This window comes from Scomber japonicus, chromosome 15 (genome assembly GCF_027409825.1).
Source record: "Scomber japonicus isolate fScoJap1 chromosome 15, fScoJap1.pri, whole genome shotgun sequence".
Taxonomy (NCBI): domain Eukaryota; kingdom Metazoa; phylum Chordata; class Actinopteri; order Scombriformes; family Scombridae; genus Scomber; species Scomber japonicus.
In genome coordinates this window covers 27,083,544-27,103,076 of record NC_070592.1, presented here as the reverse complement: position 1 = coordinate 27,103,076, position 19,533 = coordinate 27,083,544, and the positions used below count along the sequence as shown (strand labels likewise).

Genomic DNA, 19,533 nt, shown 5'->3' with positions numbered 1-19,533 from the left:
GTAGTATCCGCTTCATTTCAGCCTGCAGTGTAGTGCGTGATCCACACACACAACACAAAAGCATTACAGTCATTCAGATCATGGTGCGCTCCACACCTAATGAGATTAAACAGCAAACACTCCACAGTCACACTTGTCACAGCAACATGAGTGGGATGACACGTTTAAGTCTCTTTAAGTGTCATATCTGGATGCATAATCACTCTGCCAGGTGTCTAGTCTCAGGGTTTCCTAATGCACCACGGGATTATCAACACCCTGTGCTGGATATGACATGTAAGATACACAAAGTGCCTGATAGCATTATGAAATGAAACTGTAACATCTTTACCTTTTTATTTGATATTGTCACACAAGGGGAAGTGTGAAAACATCCAGAATTATTATTATGTTATTTCTTTAATAGTAGGGAGAGCCCTTCTATTCATGTGTTTTTAGTGCATGCTAATTTCACACTCTGACTGTAAAAATGTAGTGCACTACAATCCAAATCATTTATATTCTCAGTTTATAATAGAGACATACAGTACATTCATACAGTTGATTGACTTTGTTCAAAATGTGGAAATCTTTCTCTGAGTAACTAGAATATTTGAATAGCTACGTTACGAACTATCTGCTGTTGAGAATAAATCTTAAAAGAGAAAAAAGAGACTTTTTGCTGATTGTAAAGCTTAGTGGCTTCAGGCTATAACTGAAGGGTGCTAAGGACTCCTTTAGAGGTTTTGGTTATAGCAGTGGAGCAGGATAATATTAGTATTATACAGATATCATATTAAACAGAAACTGAATGCCCCCATCTTTAAAGATCTTCAAAATAGTCTGGCCTTTAGTAGTCATACGTGCATTGGAACCCTGATTATCCGTATTTCTTGATAATCCCGTATAGCAACAGTATTGATCGTCTCTTTTTTTAAAGAGGTGATGGCAAGCGTGCAGACTGGCTGCGATTCAGGGTTCACATAAGTACAAGCAGCAGGGATTTTAAAGCCAAAACTGCACGCATGTTTTTTTCAGACTTTGCCATGTGGTCACGAATTCCCATGTCTACGTGTTTTTAGCCACGCTACTCACAACATGTTGCGTGTTCTGGTACTTGATAATCTTAAGAAGATAAAAAACGTCTGCGTGATCAAATCTAAACTCAACTGTGTAAAAAAGCAGGAACAAACAGACAACGGTTCATGTTGTGATTGTGATGAAAGAGTACATTAAGTCTTTATTGACTGTTTAATTCAGAGTTTCTCATCCTTGGAACTCTTGCTGATGTCATGGCTGATTTCTGCAGGAAATGATATTCTATGTATCTGTTAGTTTTAGTGTAAAGACAGAATCCAACACAGGCATATCATTATTTCTTTTTTCTTCAAGGAATAATTCAATGTTCTCAAAAGCAGAAAATTAAAGTGTGTCATATTGAGCTGGCCGGTTCATTAGGGACCTAAAAAGAGCTTTACAGGTTGAGAAACTGCCTTAATTATTCATTTTAACCAAGATAATCATATGGGTTAGTAGTATTGCACATGACATGATGACAAGTAAAGGCATGTATGAATGTATTTATGCTGCTGTGACTCCTGTCATTCAAAGGGAACTAATATACCAGCTTTGACAACAGGCTATCTAACTTTGAATTGTATTTTGTAAATGTCCCTCAAAAGTGCCAATGACTGAATAGGATTCTACATCATTTCAGTATCATAATATAGTGTAATTAGCATCGATTGTTTGTTAGAATTTTGAAACGCATTGCTTTTTAAAGTCATTCTCATACATTAATTAGAACTTGAAAAATAAATATTTAAAGTAGCAGAGTGTAATTGTAGGAGTAAAAAGTGAAAGTAAATTCTAGTTCAAATAATACTCTACATAAAATAGTTAGATTTATTACTAACTTATTTCTGCTGTTTTATTTATAAGCCAGACCAAGCAATCAGCAGGCTCTTCATTTTTGATTGTCATTGAGTTTGCTTTTGTTTAATTAACATAGAATAAATAGTTAGCATGTTTTAAAAAACACTTTATAGATCAAGCTGTTATTGTGAATTATGAAGAAATGTTACATTATTGAAAAAGGCATTAAAAAATCCCAACAGATACACATCAGTGCCATAAGGCTTATCTCATCTTCATTGAACAGGAAGCCTAATCAATATGGCTGAGTATAGCTGGTGTGCAGGATAATAGGTGAATTATCTGACACAGATCACGCAATGTGTCGCTCAGCGTGTCGCTCAGCGTGCCGCTCGCGTGTCTTACACTGAGGGGAAACAATATTGATTTTACAAGTTAGATTCAGTCATTATTTAAGGCTGAAAAGTCATCCAAAATATTGGGAAAGAAAATGTGTTTTATTTTATACATCTTAAGTATGGAGTGTGTGTGTGAGAGGAAGTATCATTTAGAAATAAAGTGAAGGCATGAATTCCCTTTTTTTCATCATCATTTCATTTTAATGATAAAGAAAAAAACAACAACTTTGAATTCATTTTAATGTTGGCAGCTTACAAACAGGCGATTTAGAAGCATCTTACTAACAGTACAGAAAGTTAATTATTAGATTTGTATATTTCCAGTAATCTAAATAGTTCTTCTTCTTTTAAAAGGTGTTCATTCTTTTCTTCTTGTTATTCTGACATTTAGCTTTCCTGTAGCAGTCAGATACATGTTCAAGTCTTAATAGTGAGAAGTTAATGTAAAGTCTGTAAAACTCTTCAAATCTTCTTAGTGTCATAACATTCACTAAATAGTTGGCAGGAATAATTATGTGTTACCGACCTAAGAAAGCTTGTTTACAGATTGTGTTTAAAATATCCACAGGATAAGCAAAGGCTTTAATAGAGAGAGGTTAGAGGTTAGAGGTTAGAGGGTTAGGAGAGGTATTAGGGTTACCACGAATACTAATTCTTCCATGATATGAGAACCCTCTGAACATGGCTTTAAAGTCTTTTGTAAAGTTTCTTGTAACTTTTCTCTGTTTTCTTTAGTATTGTTTCCACTTGCTTGGTGTTATTAGATGGTATTTACCACAGGTGCAGCATGCACGCTCTTAATCTGTGACATCTCCACTGTCTGTGGCACTTTGAGGATTTGTGGAGTGTAAGATTAGAGCTCTACGTCGTCATAAATCTCCGCTTGCCAATTTGGCCGGGTGGTAGCGGGTGGGGCACTTGTTAGGTGTAGTCTGTGGTCTGTGGCTCCGGTGGATAAAACCTACATACGTGTACGAGGGGTTAACCACTTAGTGTTGTTTTCTTCTTGTGATTGTCACATCCATGTGGCTCCAAGACTTTTTTTAGAACCTTTTCCAGGATTTTTCTTTGACCTAGAACTTTTTTTATGGTGCTCTGCTGTGGATCTCCATGATGAACTACTGCATATCAGACATGTATGAGATGCCTCATACTGGGGTGGGATGCTGCGCGGTGCAAGGTGGTGGGGAACACTGCATGTACCCAGGTGAGGGACCTGGGTACGGACACTATGAGCCCCAGCCGCTCCACCATCCACCGTGCATGGAGGAGGTTTGGCCAACCAGTCAGCGCTACTCTTGCTCGTATGCTGGTGGCCCTCCTGTTTTTAAGAGTGAGTTCTGCAGCATGGAGATCCCTCTTAGTCATTACCAATATCAACCTGAATATTTCCCTGAGATCAAACCAGACTTCTCACACCTGCAGTGGATGCAGGACGCACACAAGAAAGGTATGACTTCCTGATTGTGATTCTTTACATCTTCTTGGTGAAAAGGGGTTTTAGAGAAGGCAGAACTGAAACTGTTACCATCGTTTTGTGGTCTCTGGACCGTGTGTGAACAACATCCTCGTATTTTTTTTTTGTTAATTAGTGATGCCTCCTCCTTGATCAATGAATCAATGATGTCTGGGATTTTCGAATTAAGTCTGATAAGCGTAAATCCAAGATTTAAGGCGTCATGCAGTGGCAGGTCTGGAAGCAGGACTTGCTGCATCTGATGCTCCGGGTGATTGACTAAGGCGGGCGGGGGTTTCTTATTGATTGATGGTGAGGCAACAGAAGGCTGATGCAAGATGAATTATTGCTTTCTTCACAAAACCCTAAAAAAGTATTGATCAGTTTGTTAACCTCCAGTCCCTGGAGTCTGCCAAAGGTCACTGCACACAACTCATTAAGCCAAACCACCAAATTTGGCCAGGTGTCGGTTACTAACTGGTTAGTTTACTCGTGGCAATGCTGTTATCTGTGGAAGTCGGTGCTAATTGAATGTTAGGACATATAGAACCTTTTTAAACCTCCCTGTTTGACTTTGTGATGACACAGCATTTACACTCACAACTGGATGTTAGAAACTAACACAAAGGCACAGTTCTTCTATAAAAGTAGGTAACATCAATCTGTGCTATTTCAGTTTCACTTTTTCCTACTTGAAATGCAAAATAAGCAAAAAATACATTTTAAATAATACATAGAATTATAAAAAATATAAGTCTAATATCATTGTTTAAATTACCTCTAAATGTATTTAGGTTCATTTCTAACACCAACTAAAATATTGTTGAAAATGTGTAAAAACCACGCTCAACCCCAGCAGCTGTCATGAAAAGTAGTTACAATAATATAGTGATTTTTTTAAAATAAGATGTATAAAACGTGTGTTCTTCTCCCCAGGGTACATACCAAGTTACCTGGACAAGGATGAGCTATGTGTAGTATGCGGGGACAAAGCTACAGGCTATCACTATCGCTGCATTACCTGTGAAGGTTGCAAGGTAAACAACCACAGAGTCTAGCAGCAAATTCATTCAGTCGTCATCATTTGAAAGCACTTCTGAGCCTGTCTCCGTCTGCTCTCTAGGGTTTCTTCAGGAGAACCATCCAGAAGAACCTCAACCCAACCTACGCTTGTAAGTACGAAGGGAAATGCATCATCGACAAAGTGACCAGAAACCAGTGCCAGGAATGTCGCTTCAAGAAGTGCATCGCTGTGGGAATGGCGACCGACTGTAAGTATTAAAGGCAAAGATACTCCAGCCAAGATGATGATATTCGTCTGCTTCATGTTTTTTTGGCCGTTCATTCACTCATTCATTTTCCTACAGAGGGCCTTTCTCTGTTGAGTTTGCATGTTCTCCTTGTACCTGTGTGGTTAATTAGTCACTCTAAATTACCTGTAGGTGGGAATGTGAGCAGAGGATAAGATGTTAGATGTTTTTTTAGTCTGCTTCTTAATAATTTCAGTCATTTTTCAAGCCAAACACCAAATATTCATCTTTTCCAGGTTGCTAAATGAGACCATTTGATGATTTGTCTTTGTTGTATTTGATAGCAGGGAGTTTTTGATAGTCCATTCATAGACTCTAGGTGAAGTAGCACTTCAAGTATTCAAGTAGAGTAACGGCTGTGTTTACACCTCCTGTAATTGTATTATGGTTGTGGAGTAAACTGAGGCAACACAGAGAAGTATTGTTGGTAAAGTGACTGAACAACACAGCAACCCAAAGTTCTATTAAAGAGCTGCTAATGTTGTAGTAATGTATTGTTATAACTCTCATGCATGTACAGTGTACTTAGAGTATTTTACTATGTTTGACCAGTTCAGTTCATCTAGTTCTAGTAGGCAGCATTCCCCAGTATTTTCAACTACTGTACATCACTAATTCATCGTTACATGCCTTTCCCTCCTCCTCCTCCTCCTCCTCCTCCTCCTCCCTCCACTCTCATTGTCTCCCTTTTTCATCCTCTCTTCTTAACCCCCCCTTCTGCCCCCAAGTGGTGTTGGACGACAGCAAGCGGCTGGCCAAGCGGAAGCTAATCGAGGAGAACCGGGAGCGCCGTCGGAAGGAGGAACTGCAGAAGACAGCATGGGACCGACTGGAGCCCACCCAGGAGGAGTGGGACCTCATCCGTATGGTTACTGAGGCCCATATGGCCACGAACGCCCAGGGCAACCACTGGAAGCAGAAGCGGAAATTCCTGGTGAGACATCCTCTTCCCTCCCTCTCTCTCCCTCCTTCCTTTCTCACCACCACAGCCTTCATTGTATTGTTTACCCTGCCTTATCCAATCTTCCTCCTCCTCCTCCTCCTCCTCCTCCTCCTCCTCCTCCTCCTCCTCCTCCTCCTTCTCCTCCTCCTCCTCCAACCCCACCCTCTCCCCATACCCTTTCCACATCATGCCCCTGTCTTCTCCACCTCCACCACAACCACTGTTCCGCTGTTTCCTGTGTTAATATGTCCATGTGTTTTTTTGTATCTCCTTGTAGAGTGGGGAGAATTAGCTGGACGATGGAGAAAAGTGTGTTCCTCAACGCAGCAGCACTAATTAATAATGGAACATCTTATTCTTGTCTTTTTTATGTCTTACAAAGCAATGATCCTTAATCGCTAATACTAATAACTTGCTTTTTTGTGCTGTTTTCTTGTTTCTGTCTTTCTGTTTGTAGCTTTAAATTTCACAATTCACCTTTGGTTATTTTGTTTTATTTTGGGTTTATTTGACTAATTTCGTTTTCTTTTCTGTGAACTCTAATTGCTTTGTCCAGATTGCAAGTCTGTCTCTACTGTTGAAGTTTATCAGTGTCTGTGGTACGATCAGGACACTTTATAAAAGGGAATCATTTCTACTGAAGATTCCTGATCATTGTGGAATTTACAGAGTATTATCTGCGGAAGACAAATTTGTTTATTGTTCCGGGAGAGTCCAGGAATACCTAAAGATTTTACAAATGTGTAGTGTATTTCACTACTTTTTGGGCAAGACTGCATTGTAGTCAGCGAGTGATTAAGTAGTGTTTGCATTTTTTCTATAAACTGTTTTTTTTTTATTTGAAAAATGTATTTTAAAGTCATAAGTCTCCCAACATGGTCATGGAGCTTGGTTTCAATAGTCACATTTTCGCTTTAAAATAATAACTTCTAATCTGTTGGATAGTCGTTGGAGTGTTTCTCAGGACCTGTTTGAACTGGTCCTGGGCCTGAATCTCACCACAGACACTTATCTTGGATTTCTGTCTTCGCCTGTTTTCTATCTGTACACTCTTTCATCTGTCTTCAGTTTTAACTTGTTTTCTTTTTAGTTGGCTTGACACGGGTTCTTCATTGAAACTTCACAATTCCTGTTGATTATCCAACAGGTCGAGGAAGCTATGCTTCTTAATGAAATAACATGTAATTTATTCTATACTTCTGACCAGAGTGCAGCGGGGGTGAAGGAAACTAAGGTAAGACACAGTGGATAATAATATTTATTGAATGTGATCAAATGAGTGATGAGGTCTGTATGTTGTGAATATATTTATTTGCAGTCATTCACATGCATATGTATTAAGTGCTTTAGAAACACGAGTGTTAAATGTAGTAAAGTCTTCATTTCCATCAGTACTTCACATTGTACAGTCAAAGTCTTGTGAGCTGAATCAAAATGAAACCACTTGAGTCAGCTTGTATTTGTGTATAGCACCTTGTTTTTCTGCTTCTACTGTGACTGTGAATGCTTTACACACCTCAACTCACCTTTAAACTCCTCTCGTCTTTCAGCCTGAGGATATTGGTCAAGCGTCCATGGTCAATACACCAGATGGAAACAAAGTGGATATAGAAGCCTTCAGTCAGTTTACAAAAATTATCACCCCTGCCATAACCCGAGTGGTGGACTTTGCCAAAAAACTGCCTATGTTTTGTGAGGTAAGTGCAGAATAGAGAACTTTAACAAGAACAGAGCTTTTACCTCTGGTGATTGCAGTCCACGTTCAGCTGGTTAAGTTTCTAATGCTGCATCTCTCTCTCTCCTTATAACCAGCTGCCTTGTGAAGACCAGATCATCCTGTTGAAAGGCTGCTGCATGGAGATCATGTCACTGCGAGCTGCTGTTCGCTACGACCCAGAGAGCGAGACCCTCACGCTCAACGGGGAGATGGCGGTCACACGCGGTCAGCTTAAGAACGGGGGCCTGGGCGTAGTGTCAGATGCCATCTTTGACCTTGGCGTGTCGCTGTCCTCCTTTAACTTGGATGACTCTGAGGTGGCTCTTCTACAGGCTGTCATCCTGCTTTCATCTGGTAAGCACCTGCTGTCATGCATCTGCCTCACACAGAAGGAATAAAGTAAGCACATATAAATACATTAGTTTGATGATGTATGGGCCCACAATTGACTGTTTTTAAAGAACACGTCCCCCTCTTGAGTCTATGAATATGATTGTTTATTCAATATTAAATATAACATTCACCAACAGGCAATCAATTAGTTGTCGACTATTAAATTGAGCACCAATTATTTTGATAATGGAATAATTGCCTGGAGTCATTATTGAAGAACATAAATGTCCAAATTCCTTGATTCCAGCTTCTCAAATGTGAATATTTTCTGGTTTCTTTAGTCCTTTGTTATCTTTGGGTTGTGGTCAAGACAAAAGAAGACAATTGAGGACATCATCTTGGTATTTAGGAAACAGTGATTAAACAGTGACATTTAATAGCAAACAGCTTATCAATTAATCCAGAAATAATCAACTTTTAAAGGACCATACTGGTAGTTGTATTCATTTTAGCCAATAAACTAGGTAGGTTCTTCACATTACTACTGACTGTGCTGTAATAAAGTTACACTAAAAAGATAACACAACACAGTCAGATGAGTATTGAAGAATGTATATATCATGGGTTTAGAGAGCAGTAAACAAGAGGTTAATTAAGCTATTAGATAGATTTCTTTATAGAACAGTATAAAAAAGAAATAAAAGGATCAGGGATCACTCCTCCTGCTGTCTCACAAGCAGTGTTATTTCTTCATAGCTTTGTTCTCCCCTGCACAGATTGTGTTTCTGACATTAAATCCATATCAAACTACAATTCAATCAATTAATCGCTATAATTATTCTGAGGAGCTTTGTTCAGCTAGCTTGGTTTTCGCTCCACCACCATTTTTCTGAGCAACACTGAGCATCTCAGTCAAGATCAATACTGTTCTGCTGTGTGCTGTACATGTAGTGCATGACATGGGGTTAACCAGCCCATCTGTCTGTGTCCTCTGACACACTAACTGTAGCCACTAGGGTTTGATCAATGAGAGGCTGAAATCAATATTTTTAGTTGATTCTTTATCTTTACATTTGACAGTCTTTTGTGGAAATGTAAGAAAAAAATATATTTGTGTCAGAAAATCTTCTGAAATGAGATTTTATTGATGTATACTTAAATACACAATTGGCATCAGATTCAACCTCAGTCATTTTCTATCTAGCTATTATCATAGGTTCACACTTTTTCCAAGTCTGTCGTTTTTTCCCCGCTATAATCATTCCTCTCGTTGACACTTCATAGATCCCCTTCAAATGCTTTCAATGTAAGTGATGGCAGCTAAAATCCACAGTGTGTCCACACAGTGATTTTGTGCAAAAAAAGCATTTAAATCAGCTTCTATTCATCTTCAGCAGTCTGAGTCAGTCATGTCAAGTGGATATCTGACACATTTACAGTCTTTTTAGCATCAAATCCTCTCTCTGTAGCCTCATATTAACTTCAGATCAACTTTTAAATACATTTTTGCACAGGAGGAGGACTGTGGATTTAGTCCTCCATCACTTCCATTGTAAGAACATTATGAAGGGATCTTCTAATGGTCAGTATGAACAGGAGGAATCATTACAGCAAGAAAAACAGAAAATGTTCATATGGACATATTGTATTAAGTCACTTGAAAAATTGTGAACCTTTACCCTCTATAGTACACATTATGATGCCAGTTTGTAATGTGTTTTGTCATAAAATAATCTAAATAAACCTAATTTAGACATTTTCAAGAAATACTTATTTTGAAGTACACTTTAGGATATGTTACCTTAAAATAAAATAATACCATAGTGGTAAGGAGTGAAAAAAGAATTCATGTTAAAAATTTGAATACAATTTATTTTGCTTATGGAACATATTCACTTGCCTCACCAACTTAAAATTCATGCAATTTTATGTTGAAAAACATTCAAGTTTAACTCTTTTTTGTCTGTGTGTCTGAATGTTACTAGTACTTATTACTAGCACTAACACTCCAAATAAGAACAAACTATAAACTACTTACATTATGTCAGAAACACAGCACACATCATGTATTTAATCTTTAAAGCCTACCCACTGCTGTAGGTGCATTAATTAAACCAGCCAGTAGGTGGCTGCAGCACATCTGGGAATCAGGTGACACCATTTCAATCCAACTAATGGTTTTAGCCGCAGTATGAAAAGTAAACCCAATCAGTAGACATGATTTTGAATGACAGACTTCTTCCACTCACATACAGCACACACAGTTCATCCCATAAACCCCATGTAGTCCTCTGTCTGACTGTTTGGTTCTGGTTGGTGTTTGTCTCATCAGATCGTCCGGGCCTGAGTAGCGTGGAGCGAATCGAACGCTGCCAAGAGGAGTTCCTGATGGCCTTTGAACATTACATCAACTACCGCAAACACAAATTGGCGCATTTCTGGCCTAAGCTGCTAATGAAGGTGACGGACCTGCGGATGATTGGCGCCTGCCACGCCAGCCGATTCCTTCACATGAAAGTGGAGTGTCCCAATGAGCTATTCCCTCCTCTCTTCCTGGAGGTCTTCGAGGACTGACCAATGGATTTTTTTTTTGTTGCGTGTGTGTGTGCATGTATGTGTGTGTACGTGTGTCTGTGTGCATACGTCAGCACCTGGGCACCCTGGTGGTCTCAGGGGTGGAACCAGCAGAAGGCCCGTCACAATGAACTTTCCATTAGCACTACTGAGTGTCACTTCATTCCATAGTTTAGGAGTAGCTCTCTGGTCTAGTTTTGGATGGAACCATTCCTTACAGTGCGGGTACATGTGAATAGCAATTTGCTCTTTTTTTTTTTTTTTTTTTGGACTTTGTTTTGTTGTTGTTGTTGTTGTTGTTGTGGATATAACCTCTCACCTCGGATTTTACTATAGATTATATTTTGTGTTGATGATTGTACAGTTGGCATAATGGTGATCTTATTGACACTTGCTCATTAGAAACCATGCAAATGTATTTTCCTTCATTTTATGTTGAAAAACTCAAAAATGGCTGCTCACCTGACACAAAAGAAGACATTTTTTAGTGATCGGTTAGCCTTTCCCCTGACCTGCTCGACTTTATCGGACCCATTTGTTGGTTATTATATTAACTGTCATATAGTCAGTCATCCATCTGGTGAGGAGTCTCTGAGCTGTTCAGTGCCTCGCCATCATACTGTGACCTGAGACAGCAACACACACTCTAATAGACAACAACTCACAGGTCTTTGTAAGTCTCTTGGTAGCTACACGTCACAACATTTAGTCACAATGCTGCATTTCAGAGATGTCGTAAAAATCTGAAGTTTGCAACTGAAGAGCACCTTGAAAGAGAGAAACCTGGGTAAGATTGTTGCTGAATGAACGTTTCTAATTTTTTTTTTTTTTTAGTTTACCATCACATCCACATGGCAGCAGACACTTTAAAAAGTGCACAAATATACTGTTAAACTTGTTTTTAATCCTATAAACACACCTAGTTTCTACTTTCAGTAAAGTCTGAGTATAAATCTGCCCAGTTCTTACCTTTGTAGTAAGTAGTTTAAAGGTTGCAATACTAAAATACTCACAAGCAGTGCTAATTATGATGGACAAGATTAGCTGTTGTGTTATGGCAGCATGTTAGGGCCATTTCAGAAGAAAAGAAATGATCTTTTTTACCACCAAAATGAAAGATAGAGATTTTTTAAATCAAAAAATCTAATTTTTGGAAGTTGTTTTCAGTCGATTTTGGACAAAATACATCAGCAAATTGAGGCAAAGAAAAAATATTTTAAAACATTTCTGAATGTATGAAAGGAAACCACTTTGCTTTGCTTCTCTGCTTGTATGTAGAGAAATTCACACCAAACTCCATTCTGAAATATGGTCATTTAAGCACAAATTCATTGATATTCACTTACACCCAAGATTCTTTGCTTTTTGAGCTCTTGCAACCCTTAATGACTGTTTGGATCTTTTTATATCATAAAATCATAATTTATAAGCTGATTGGCAGAAGAATTGCTCAGTTTCTCGTCTTCCATGACCTTAATATGCTGTCATAGCTGCTTTTTGTCCACATTTATTGCCTTTTTTACAAACCAGACCATGACAACACAAACAGGTAATTGCAACTTAGCAGCTGGTGATTCAGACGTTATGGAAGGGAACGCTACAGTAGCATTAAAATGAGCCTGTTCATCATTGCCAGAGACTGGTCAGGACTAACTAAAAAGCACATAATGACACTGATGTCAGGAAAAGACAATCATATAGTACTCGTTTTTTGTTTTTGTTTTGTGTGGGTGTGTGTGTATGTGTGTGTGTGTGTAACAATGCCACATGCTGTGCCAAATCCAAGTGAATGATGCCCTCCTTATTGAGTCCCCCTGCTGGGCTCTCATAGCGATATCAAGACTTGACTGATTACGCTAGTTAGTGCATGCCATGAGCCAGCACTCTGACTCATGTTTTATGTTAGCAGCTTCTACTCATCAACCAGTATCAGTTTTAAGTGTTTAATCTCAGCCATGTTGCCTCACTCATCCCATATAAAATCATTTCAATCGCTGTTTTGGGTTTTTTTTTTTGTTTTTTGGTTGTTGTTTTTTTGTTAAACTCCCTGAAAAGAGGAGACTGTATGTTAAATCAGTGACGTCTTGGTGCTATGGTGGGTTGGGGAAATAGCCGATTGGACTGTATTGTTATTTACATGCTTAAATGAACATTACGTTTGTACAACAGCCCACCACCCTCTTATGATGGCATGCATATACACTAACACACAAACATGCACATATGCAGCACATACAGTATGCACATACATCCTATACACATGCACATATGCGTGTGCCTCGAAAACATATGGGTCAGACCCCACCACTGTGACCAATCAGTGGGATGTGGAAGCCAGGTGAAGCTTGGCTGGCCCAACAACAGTGTAACAGACAGTATAATTCATCATCAGCAAGGTACACTGAGAAAGCTGGTGAGATTGTGAAAACGTAGTGCTCTTTCCTTTCTCTTATTTTAGCCGGTATGTTCATGTTTTTTTGTTGTTGTTCTCAAAGCCTCTCTATGGTATTGTTGTTTGCAATGTGACAAACATTTGCTTTGTATATCTCGCTTTTTCAAGCTTCACACTACTCCTCAAAGCAGCTTGTGATTTTATTTTATTTTTTTCTCTTTCTGTGAAGTGATGCCTTTTATCAAAGCAATAGACTTGCTGCAGTGTTTGAATGACCCGGACCTCACACACACACCTCGCAAAATTGTACAGACTCAAATAAATGCACAGACAATCAGAGGGAGAGAGATGGATAGGCGGAATAGGCAGCTGGGCTCAACCGCCTGGTTCACGTGTTGGGTTCCTGAGCCATGTTGAGTCAGAGCTCTTTGGAAAAAAAGTGACATTGGCTATGTTTACATGCACCTCTGCTGTCCACAGTCCTGTAGCGGTCACCTTCATGTTAAGTTGTTAGCAGGAGCCATTGATATCCTGTGACTGAGCCTGCCTGTTGCCATTAATTAAACAGTCAACAGAATAGTCCCAGTAGAAAACATCAAAATGTCTCACAGACATGACAAATTCTTTTAAAAAGTCAAGAGATGTGAAAAGAAATTGGGCGAGCTATCACAACTAGGGTCTGGTTGCACAAACGTGGGGACTGCTCTATAGAGTTAGGCCAGTCCTCATTTTCCTCTTAAACTAGTGTAAAACCCTTTTCAACCAAACAGTCACAGGAACTGAACTCAGGAACTAAATCAGGACCTAAAAGCCCCTTCGGTGCAATTATGTTTGCATTTCCACTGCATCTGAAAAACCATGATGTCAGCAAATTAGACTAAAATGTTCAAAAGTGACATTCTGTTTGAGACTTGATTTTTTTTTTTTTTAATGCAATGAGATGACAACTCAGCCATCAGGTGGTCTTTTGTAATTTATTGTTGCATGACGATGTGATGTTCTACTTAAGTATGTACCCACATTGAAACAAGCATCTCTTGTCAGCCTGCTGTCTCTTACTGTACCTCTTTTTTTTAAACGTTTGAGATCTTTTAGCTAATCTCAGGAATTTGGCTACGTAACTTTGTTTAAAGATCCCCTCCAGACATGTTTTGGGATATATAAAAATACTCAGCTTTGGATAATAATTTGTGTCTGATATGTTTTTTCACAAAAACAGAACAAAACAGAAAACCCCCAAAAAGTTTAATTGCCTGTTAAAAATTCTTAAAATAACAACTACTCCCGCTCCCTCATATATTATTAATATTGTTGATTTCTAAAGTTTTCCTGCTGGACACAAGCTGTCTCCTTCTCCACTGTGAAGTCCATTCTCAGTGTCTCAGTGCACATCACACTTGTCACCAATCGTGCTCGTAGGTACATGCCTTAAACCTTAATGAGCACATAAAGAAACTTCTGGGGCTGTGTGATATGTTGATAGTCATGTCACATTATTCCGTATCGTTTAATTAGTTGTGTCTCAAATCACGCTCTTTACAACAGTATTTTTCATCATTTGGAGTCTGTCAATCGATTACATTAATAAATTACTCTTCTTGGCTTTTTACTCTTGAATTCACAAACATTCTTTTTTTTTAATTATTTTTATTAACATTAATGTAACGAGTGTAGTTATTGTCAACTTGAGTACTTCACCTGCTTCACTGTCTCTCTTCTGCTGTGCTGTGTGTGCAGCACACATATGAAGGGCTGAGCCCCACTCGTACCTGTGCAACACAAAGAGCAGAGGAGAGTAGAGTGACCACTCTCACACTGAACTGAGTGCACATACATTAGGTAAATAACATGAAGAAAAATAGTCTCCACTGTGTTTTGCTGTCTTTTATGGTCATGCTATTCTCCTCTGCTCTCTGTGGTTCAGCCGTTGGTTGTATGTAAATATGGACGTCATGACAGTTCCCCAAAGGTGAAGCCAATACATCTCTATCGCCCTAGTGGCTGGCTGCAGTACAGCTCATGAATCCCGCCCCTTCCATGTTAGTCAATGGGCCAAACTAAAAAGTCAAAGTGCATGTCTAAAACATTTTTCCTAAAGAGGTTTATGTCAATTTAGGTAGTTTGTCTAAGTGCTCATTTTTCTGATAAGTTTGTTTTCAATTCATTATTTGATCATCACCATGATTGACAGGTATGACAGCAGCTCTCAAACTTCTGTCAGGCGCATGCGGGTAGTTCTGTGTAAAAAAAAATAAGCTACTGCGGAAGTGCCTTAAACCTGTATTCTTTCTAATGGCCATCAGGGGGCGACGCCACTAGTTGTATAAAGAGATCCAATTATATGGAAGTCTATGAGAAAATGACCCTACTCCTCACTTGAATTATTACCTCAGTTAACAGTTTCCTAGTGGGTTTATGGTCTAATTCGCTAGACTCAAGTTTGAATGGGCTCCATTTTTGGTCCGGTATCCAGCTTTTATAATACATCCATGGTTTTCAGTTCATCTAAGTTTATTGTAACATTTTAGTCACCTAAAAAAGTCTTGTTCCGCATTTGGCTGTACTAAAAGACCCTCTAAGGAGTCAACTGTTCAGTTTTTAGGCCTGTTTTTCGCTATTAAAAATTAGCATTACCACAGTTAACAGTAGACTGTAAATGCACCATGCTAACTAAGCTAGCAGCTAGTACTGGGATCAGCTCCACCCTCTCATCCATATATGGTCACTTCTGGCTCCAAAAATGGTGGCGGTCAAATCCAAAATCGTGACGGTTAAATCACTAAACTTCCTGTAAAGGAGATATTTTGGCTTCACTTTTGTATAGTGGTAGGAAGCAGAGATGCGTCATCCATATAACAGGGAAATACTCAAATTGAAACTACAATAAAAGCTTCATTTGTAGAAAGACACAAAGGGTAATTTATTTATGAAATACCACAAAAGATGGAACTAATACCTAAAATAGGGGCTACTTCTGTGGCATGGATGTGGTTTGGGTATGAAAAGTCTGACACTGACCAGAAACTATTACATTGAATTCACTCAAAATGTGCTATATCATGATATGCATTAGTACCTGTAGAAGAAATATATATTACCTATATCAGGATATGAGTTTTGTCATATCACACAGCCCTACTGTCAAACTTCTATTGTTAAACTCTTAACGTACACCATTCAGCACAAAGAAGCTCTAACATCCAAGTGGAATAATAAACAAAACACTTTTTTTAGGTGGATGGGGACTTTAAACAACAACAACATTAAAATAAATTCAGTCAGATACACCAGTACTGTTAACTCCACCCTGATAGCTGCTCGGCCATCAGTATGTACTACCTCAGGAGTAAGTACTTCAAAAACCCAGGGACCAAGATGGAACTACGTTCCTGAGTCACTGCAGTGGTAAAACTAACCATCAGTTAGACTAAAAATAAAGACTCCTCAATTCTAAAGCTGCATTAATTGTTTTTCAGGGGTGATTTTGGCCTCTAGGGGGCAGAAGTACTCCACAGCAAGCTGGCAGATACACAGCTCTGACATATTGTGGCCTTATAATGTTGTTATGGGTCACTTGTTAGGAAACAGTTGCATATTTGTTTTATATGTCCATTACTTACTCCCCTTTTAGCTCTGGTTTGATTTCCACAACTTCTGAGAACATTTGTGTTCTTCTTAGCAGCCACATGTTTTACTTACGTTACGTTAGCACTAGTTTGACGATGGGTGCAGAAACAGGATTGATAATAGTGGTCAGACAGTGAGACAGTGAACAACTAAAACATTTAGTTAAAAATAAATCTGTAGAGCTATAGATTTGGGTGATAATTATCAGGTATCAATTCTGTTCACTTTGCACAGTCATTGAATGTACTGTTACTATTGCAACACTGGAGTATGTTAGCATTAACCTAATTAAATCCATTTTTGGTAGTGGGGAAGAAACAGCCTGGGTACAGCTTCATCAGAACGTGTGTTTTAATGTCTGTTCAAAAGGAAAAAAGTAGGGCCCCCAGAACACCAAAAACAAACTTAATACATCACTTCACAATGCAGCGTATCACTCCGCCCAATATAAACTATCCTAAACACTACAAACAAGCAGGAGTGTGGATTTTTTTTTCACCTGTTTCTTACAGTGGACTTCCAGTAAAGAGCTGACACTGTAAGGCCAGTATATTACTGCAGCTAAAAACGTTTCTTCCTGTTAATAGGCAATGAGAGTAAAATCCATACAGACTCGAACAAAAAATGAGTTAATCAGTTCCACAAAACTGACTGTCTGCGCAACCTTTCCTGCCTCAGCTTTCTCATAATCAAAGTATGAACTTGTAAGATTACTGGTCTTGCAGAGGAATCTTCTGTGTAAGTAGAAACATATTTAAAAAAGAGTTTTCTCAAGATACTCTACATGACATGTCAGTGGAAATGTTTCTCCACTGAGGTCAACTTTACTGGCCTGGCTGGTTCACATAATTGGCATTCAAAATGGCCACAACTCACTTCGAAAATTAGATTTTTTATTTAAATAAATAAAAAGAACTGTAAACTTAAGTGTTTTTTAAAAGCAAAGGAAGTGACCAAAACCTCACCCCAACGTTAACCAAAGTCATTTACAGTAACCTCAGAGCTGCATTGATCATTTTATTTGGCCACTTGGTGACTACTAAAGTACAAAATTACAGCATTCTGAAGTCAATTGACTATCATGTTAACAGCCTATAATACTGCACAATAGCCACTGTAGGCTACCTGTAACAGACGCTAAGCAACATTAGCATTGGAGTTGTGTTTCTGGTGACCTGATGAATAGTAATTCACTCTCTAACTTTGATTCAGTCTCCACAAATTCCTGAGAAAAACAATATTTACTGCTAAATGGTCCGCTATGCTCATCAGCTTGTTGCTACCTTATCTGTCTGCTATTTGTTACTGAGCAGGTATCGTGCAGTGGAGTTAGCTAGCTCACATTTTTCACTGAAAACAGCCGCCTGGTAAGGAAGTTGTCGGGAACGCTAGACGGAACCAAAACAGTAAAGAGTTGTGTGTCGTAACACCAAAACAACGGGCTGAAAGGCGCTAACAGGCTACGTTGAATACGAATGTTTGTGTTTTTTGTGGGACGTGTGCAAACGAGTTAATGGCTGTAAGAATATGTTGGACATTTACGCGTCACACACACACACGATTACTTGAATTATCATAATGTAAAGAGCTGATGGTGCATGTAAACATAGTCAATGCTGACTGCCGGTTCGAAAAATGTTTACTGTTCCCGAAGAGGTGCCAGTAGGCTACGCTGTTATCTCTCCCACGAGTTGTTACTCTTAATGTTACTCAGTTACAAACCAATAACAAGAGTTGCACCACAGAAAAGCTATTTTACAGTACAAAGGAAAAAGGATGTATATTTTCAGACTGCAGATTTTTTTTACAGATGTTGTTAGCATTATATGAACATGGTATTGTTTTGCATAGCGTTAAAAAAAAAGATACAGTATCTTGCTCTCAAATCGCCGTCAGCACAAAAGAACTATGAGCAAGATATTACAAATCATAAACACTTAAATTAGTGCTACATTCGTTTTTAAAGAAAAAAATGAATAATTACTGTAGCTGGACTTTCACTGTCAATGTGCAATGCAGCACAGCTACACATCAACACATTTAAGGACAATTTATGGTATAAACAACATCAGAGAAAAACTCATCCACAGTTAACACAGATTTCTCTCCTTGTGTGTTTGAGTGTCTTCTTGTTCTACTCATGTGTTCAACACGTACTGGTAAAACCGTCACGGAGAGAAAGGGAGTGAGACAAAGTGTGTGTAGGTGTTGGAGTGAATCTGTGGCAGCCAAACAGAAGACCAATGAAGTTCTGTTCCAAAATTTGCTGTCTTGCACTCGGCATTTTACTGGAAACATTGTCCAGGATTCCTCGTCCAGCAGGACAGTACTTTGACATGAGCGTTGAGGACTTTCAGAGGAAATATTTTTGATGCTCACGATTGACTATGATTGCAGCTAATGTGAATTGGCTCTTGAGAATAAAGATGGTTTTGAGAGACTTTTTGAGTTGTGCTTTTATTTCTGTTCAAATTTAGAACTCTGATCATTTTCTTGCTTTTACCTCCACCAGATGTCAATGAATGGAACAGCAGGAAACCTTTGGTAAGAATGTGTATCACACTGCTACATGTGTGATGCGTGACATAACTGAGACCTACATATTGAAATATCTACTGGACAAAAATTCCACAAAGTACCTTTAACTTTGGATCCTTTCTCCACTCGGTGTTAAATTTTAAGCAAAACTGAATATATGTCTTGATTAAACATCTATAACTATTTATGAGTGAATAGTGGCAACTACATTTACTCAAATACTGTACTTAAGGACAGATTTGACCTATTTGTACATTACTTGAGTATTTCCATGTGATGCTACTTCATACCTCCACTCCACTACATGTCAGAGGAAAATATTGTAGTTTCTACTCCACTACATTTATTTGACAGCTTTAGTTACTTTTCAGATAAAGATTTGACACAATGG

At 38.6% G+C, this 19,533-nt stretch overlaps 1 protein-coding gene across 6 annotated transcripts in view; it reads left to right on the top strand.

Moving 5' to 3' along the window:
• The window catches only part of thrb (thyroid hormone receptor beta), a 126,685-nt gene extending 107,640 nt beyond the window's left edge, over positions 1-19,045 (top strand). For 2 of the 6 annotated variants that reach the window (XM_053334119.1, XM_053334118.1), the window contains 7 exons: positions 4,645-4,745; positions 4,832-4,979; positions 5,747-5,952; positions 7,109-7,195; positions 7,512-7,658; positions 7,774-8,032; positions 10,344-19,045. In XM_053334119.1, coding sequence (XP_053190094.1) covers positions 4,645-4,745; positions 4,832-4,979; positions 5,747-5,952; positions 7,109-7,195; positions 7,512-7,658; positions 7,774-8,032; positions 10,344-10,585 — 1,190 coding nt within the window. In that variant the 3' untranslated portion in view covers positions 10,586-19,045. Of the gene's footprint in view, positions 1-3,067; positions 3,703-4,644; positions 4,746-4,831; positions 4,980-5,746; positions 5,953-7,108; positions 7,196-7,511; positions 7,659-7,773; positions 8,033-10,343 lie in introns of those variants that run through there. The other 4 variants (XR_008322961.1, XM_053334122.1, XM_053334123.1 and 1 more) reach the window with 4 other exon arrangements.
• The last annotated feature ends 488 nt before the right edge of the window (positions 19,046-19,533 follow it).